The 6,000-nt window shown below is 48.8% G+C and overlaps 1 protein-coding gene across 1 annotated transcript in view; it reads right to left on the bottom strand.

The window, feature by feature from the left end:
- The window catches only part of ADCK3 (aarF domain containing kinase 3), a 32,589-nt gene that overhangs the window by 4,545 nt on the left and 22,044 nt on the right, over window positions 1-6,000 (bottom strand). Inside the window, exons 6-10 of the mRNA XM_010193374.1 lie at window positions 5,196-5,281; window positions 3,960-4,100; window positions 2,655-2,736; window positions 1,205-1,298; window positions 172-313 (exon numbers count right to left, since the gene is read on the bottom strand). Of these exons, the coding sequence (XP_010191676.1) occupies window positions 172-313; window positions 1,205-1,298; window positions 2,655-2,736; window positions 3,960-4,100; window positions 5,196-5,281 (545 nt within the window). The remainder of the gene's footprint in view (window positions 1-171; window positions 314-1,204; window positions 1,299-2,654; window positions 2,737-3,959; window positions 4,101-5,195; window positions 5,282-6,000) is intronic.

Raw genomic sequence — 6,000 nt, 5'->3', positions numbered from 1 at the left:
CCCTACACAGAAATCTTCCAAGGGTCTCCGGGCAGTCCCCCAACTCCAGCCCTGCTTTGCACTGCTCAGGATTTTCCCTTCCACAAAGCATCCCCTGATCCACCAGTCACCACCAGGCAGGCCAAGCAGGCTGCTCTGGGCGAGTGGAGAAGCCAGACCACCCCACAGTACCTCATTGCGAATCTCCTGGCTCAGCCCTTCAGCTTGATCCAAGGGGAAGCCAGACACCAGCTCTGTGGTCAAGACATGCTTGCTGCACAGCTCATCCACTACTCTTGGGACGTAAAAGAAGGGGTGGTCTTTCAGCAGCGCCCTAGGGGATGGAGAAAGGAGAGGAAAAGATTAGGAGCCCTGAGAGCAGCTGAGCCTCCCTCCACATGACCTCACACAGCCCCTTCACACAACCTCTCCCACACCCTGACTGCCACTGCCAGGAGCATTTTCCTCACCAGTTACAGTAGGGATCAAGTCACCAGAAACCACACCAGTGACTGACAGCTGCTGCCAGCTCCCAAGGTCACATCTCCTGCCAGGACAGTGACATTAGGACGGTACCAGGCTGGTACATCCAGGGGCACTGGGCCCCTCTGCTCACCTCACTTCACTTCAGGGCCAGACTACACACATGGAAGAAACAGACCTTTTCCAAGGGGAGCAATACCACAATGGCAGTTCTGCAGAGGGACAAGAGGGGCATCCAGCCCCTGACAGCTCTCCCTCATCCAGCCTGCACGTAAAAACAGCCTGGTCTCTACCGCTAAGGCAAGACGAGGGAGCAGACAGTGCTGGTGGTGTTAATGACTGTAAGAGTGCTGAACTGCCCTCCTAGACCAAAGGATGGGAGAAGCTTACAACAGGCTGAAATGAGAGCACACTGAATAGCACTGCAACTCAAGAGTTACTGCAGTGCTTTCACACGTGGTAAAACAGATGTGCTCATGCTGAAGGAGAGAGTATAGCAGCCACCTGCCTTATTCCCATGCTTCTACCCCAGCACCACAGTTAATCTGACTGAAAACATACCTGGCTGAGGCAAGGTGGTAATTGTAGCACACAGCTCAGGCCACAAACACACTCCCTTCCCATATGCTGCATCCCACGGCACAGCATTCATCTCCCCCGTCCCTAAAGTTAAGTTACCTCTCCTATGTTTCACACACACATACACAGATGGGAGGGGTTGAAGGCAACGGTATGAACGTACTGGAATTTCCTTGCACAGTCAGCTTCTCTCTGGTAGTCACACTCCAGGGCCAGCTCTCTGCTCAGGACTTCAATCAAATGCTCAGGGAACAAACCTGAAAGTCAAACAGCAGAGAAGAGAGTAGGGTTAGAAAAGAGGAGCCCCTCAGGCTAAGCTTTCCAGAGCTGCAGCTGAGCAACCTGCTATCCAGCCCACACTGAGCTGAAGAGCACAAGTGGCCCCAGAAAGCCAAAATATTTCCAACTAGATACAGGTTCTGCAGGTAATCCCAGGCCAAGGCTACGCAGCTGATCCTAAAGCAAGGTACATCCACACCGTTCTTATATAGTGGGGCTCCATTCCTGCCTTTGGCTCTCACCCACGGCCCAGGCTGTCAGTTCCTGGTATTGGCATGGCTGTGCAGAGACACACACCAAGTAGCAGAAGTACCCAAATACTAGCCTGGGCACAAGCAGTCATAAAAGGGCTCCAAACCATATCCACCTACAACTGAGAGCAGGCACTGCCATGCAGAAACAGTCAGTGTGACTAAGATGCTGAACTGCAGCAGCACATAGCCAGGGCCTGAGTTGCCAAGTCCAGTCTCCTCATCTTGGAGTTGGAGAACCGATCTACTTCTTGGACAGACACGGCTGGAACTGGCCCTGCCCAGACACCAGAGAGAACAGTTCCAGCACCCAGCCTGATTTTAAAGCATTTTGTACAGTCCCACTAAAATTTACAGCTGCTGCAGGCAGATACTTGGTGAAAAGGAGTATTAAGTCTTGCATTCTCTGTGGGAAAAGGGACTTATCCATGTGCTGGGACACTGAGCAAGCTCCCAGGTCTGACAGTTCTCCACCTCTCTACAACTCTGACTGGAAAGAACAGAGAACTGCAGGCATGGAGGGCTACAGGAAACATGGAGAAGAATGAGTTCTCCCAAATGTACCAGTAAAACAACAGGGACAAAGCAAGACTACCTAACCTGAACACTGGCCACACTTCATGCCTAGAAAGCCATCAAAAATTAGTATACCTGGACACTTCATACTTTACCAAGGTCCCTGTGGGTTCTTCACTATAAGGAGCACACAGAAACAAGTGCACATTACTCATGGCCGGGAAACACCAACACAGGTGCACTTCCCACCCCACTGAATGGGCAGTGGAGCAGGTATGTGCCCAGCAAAGGCAGTGGCAGCTCTGCAGCAGGAGAGGGGCACAGAGCATGGCCCCTCAAGTTGGCCCTGCACGCACTGCTCACATCCACTACCTCTCCCACTTTCTGCAGGAGATCTGCTCCTGGACAGACTTATCAATTCTTAAGTCCCTTTCACCATTTCCTTGATGCCACTTCCTCTCTCCAGTCTGTGGAGAGATGTACACAACGCACTGCTTCAAAGAAATGGCAGAACTCAGCATGTGCCAGTGGGAACACAGATCCTGCCAAGGGTCTCTGTCTTCTTACCTTCAGGGAGAATGTTGCTCATGCTCAGGACAGTCATCAGGTTGTTAACATCACTGCTGATGCTCTGAGCGACTCCAGGATACTGCAGGACAGAAGGGGAGAGAACAGTGTTGAGAACAGATGACCCAGTTGTACAGAGCAAGATCAAAATGCCTTCAAGCTCAACATCCACTGACCCCACAACAGCCACCTATAGCCTGGCCATGAACCAGGGTGTACCTAAGCCACACACCCCTCCCTCCTTCCAAAGCTTGTTTATAGCCCAGCATCTAAAACAGGGGACACAGACACAGGCTAAGATGCAGCTCCTTTGCAACCACAATGGCCTGTTCAGGTCCTCTGACAAGGACTCTTCCAACACACAAATCTCACAACAGCGATGGCAGTTGGTCACTTCCCTACCACAACCAAAAAGATGTGCCACTGACAGCCTCATAGCATTTCATCCACAGCAGCAGGGCAAGTGGTGAGGCCCCAGCCCAGGCCTGGCACAGGTGCCTCCTTCAGTTTTTTCCTCACCCTGTCTGCCAAGAAGGGAACCAGCCTATACTGCTGTGGAGCAGAACATGTGCTGATGATATAGGGCCAACTTTCCACTGCTTGTACCTTGGCCTAACTTCAGGGAGTACTTTGGTCAAAAAATGCCTTAAGAAGACACCAGTACCCATCCATACTGTTTCTAAAATCTCCCCATTTCACAAAAAACACCAACCGAATGGCCAACTTTGCCTGGGACCCTGCTCAGTCAGCAAGGGATCTCACTCCTTTAGATTATAAACTGTGTTTTACAAATGGTTTCAGCCCCAAAACTCCATTCTGTTAGAAATACCAGTGTGAAATCACTGAGAGCTTTAGTGTGAGCTGGTGAATACCCTCCTGCATCGTCAGACTGTCACTGCTCAATAGTCAGTACCTGCTTGTCATGTAAAACTTGTTTAACCTTTGGGCTGTGGCTAGAAAGGGGCACGTGGCACCTGCACATCCTGGAGAGGGACTGACAGATGAAGCAGGTAGGACCCTCACACACAGCCCTAAAAGTATAAGCAGTCCCTCACCACTGTTATCTCCACACTGCAGTGATTCACCTATGAGACGTCTCCCGCTCATCAGGAATCAGAGACTGCCTCAAGCTGCAGAACCTTCTCTATCCCTCCCTTCTGCTTGCAGTAGGTACGATATTGCTGGACCCAAATTCTCATTTGCATAAAAATGTTTATCATCCATCTAGCAGTAAACATACTTATTCAGTTCTCCTGCCCTTCTGTGGGGCACAGGCAAGATACAAGGCTGGTCTGTAAAACCCACCTGGATTTTCATGGCAACTTCTTTCCCGTTTTTCAACCGTGCCAGGTGAACCTGACCAATTGAAGCAGCAGCAAAGGGGCGTTCTTCAAAGGACTCCAGTTTATCCCTCCAGTTGGGGCCAAGATCATTATTCAGAGTTTTCTACAAATACAAACAAAGCATCAGGGTACAGAAAGCAAAAGTTTCAAGATTTTCGCTATTGGCAACCACATTCCTTTAAGGTGACTCACAAAGCCTATAGCAGTTCTGAATACCTATTACCTGCTTTCTAGATTGCCCTCCCTTCCTCACCACTGCACACCATTGCGAGGAGTGGGCCAGCCAGCAATTCTCCCCCAGCACTAAACAGACACTGATCAGGTCTGTGTGAGGCTCTCTTGCTCTGGTCCAAAGGGCAGAACTTGAGCACAAACACCACTGCCTCAGCCATACAGAAGCCCCCATTTTGGTGCCACTTGTTATCTTCCAGAAAATGAGCAAGGAGTAAGATACTTCTCCTCTTTCATCATGCTGCCAAGCTGAACAGAAGCAATCCAGGCATGCAGGACTGACTCTCTTTAAGGCAATATTGACAATCAAATATCACCGCCTGCTTTAACAGCTTTTTTGCTACATTGCCAGACTGCCATATTTAAGTTCTGGCTCTGCACAATGTCTTTCAGAAGATAAGCAGTGCTGGCAATTCCTTCCACATCTTAATTTATAGAGGGAAGTAGAGAGAAAGAAAGAACATTTCCATTAGGGAAAGCAAACTTAGCTTGCTTTATTCTGACTCTTCCTGAAGACGAGTTAGATTTAACCAAAAAAGTAAGGACAAAGTTGCTGTCAATCTTCCATCAGACTACGGCTTGTAAGTCTGTTTCTAAACTGGGATGTAGTGACTTCTAGACACTGGCTTAACATCCATGAGAAAGAAGAGAAAGAAGAGGGGGCTGCATTCAACACGATCCTGTAATCGTGTTTGTATGTAACATCCTGTTCTATCAGCATAGTCTCGGGACAAAAAACCCACATTTTTCCCCACTGTCTAGAGCTGAGCTCAATGTTTTGGAGAGAAAAGGTAGCACATAACTGAGATAAGGAATCAGATGTTACCCACAATTGAAAGTATGTGACATTTATTCAAAGAACACTCCTAAAAAACCCCATTCACCTCCCTTACTGGGGCAACAGGTCACAGGTGATATCCTGTTACTGTCCCTCGTCCCCTGACAAGCAGCAGCGAATACTCCTCACCATCATCTGCTTTATCGGCATGAAGTCAGCACTCTGACGTACACGCTCAAAAATCCTCTGGAGATGGGGGTTGATGAAGGCATCATCTGCCAAGGGAAAAGCACACAACAGTCAGCACAGGCGCTGCATTTTCCGGTTTTTCTTCAGCACAAAGAGAAATGTGCACCTGCATTCAGACAACTCAGGTTGTCCTGCCCCCACATACACCCCAATGACAGTTTTGGAAATAATTCCCGTTCAGAAACTCTCCATACCCAGAACTAGCACCAGCTCTGGCAAACGTTTCATTTCATGAAGGCTTATGGAGGAATTAGATTTATCTGCTGCTCTCCCAACACTGGAAAAAAGTCCAGGCGACCAGCCTTAATCTAGAGAGTTCAACCTGCACACACACTTGTGACATTCGAATAAAAATCTGTCATTCCTCTGCACTTACAGATGCACGTACAACCCTAGGTCTGTCCCAGGAAACAAGAAACAAACAGCTGCCTTAAGAGCACTGTCCTGGGAAGAGTAATGGAAAGGAAAAGATACATAATGCAGAGACGTGACATTAACAGTCAGCGTTGTTTAGAAATTCCCAAAGCCATGAGGAGCATTTAAAAGCACTAACAAAACCCCACTGTGGAATCAACAGGGGTTTTTAAGTGGAGTCCACTACGAGTCAGAGATTAACAGGCTTTGCAGGAACAGCGAGTAAATCTCCTGCTGTGACGTTATAACCCTGCAAGAAGGCTACACATTGCATATGCATGCACATTCCAAACAGTGAAAGACACTTCTGCTCCACCATCAATGGGGCACC

Source organism: Mesitornis unicolor, unplaced genomic scaffold (genome assembly GCF_000695765.1).
Source record: "Mesitornis unicolor isolate BGI_N332 unplaced genomic scaffold, ASM69576v1 scaffold5971, whole genome shotgun sequence".
NCBI classification, from domain to species: domain Eukaryota; kingdom Metazoa; phylum Chordata; class Aves; order Mesitornithiformes; family Mesitornithidae; genus Mesitornis; species Mesitornis unicolor.
The sequence above is the reverse complement of the archived record's forward strand: the minus strand, read 5'-3'. Positions and strand labels throughout refer to the sequence as shown.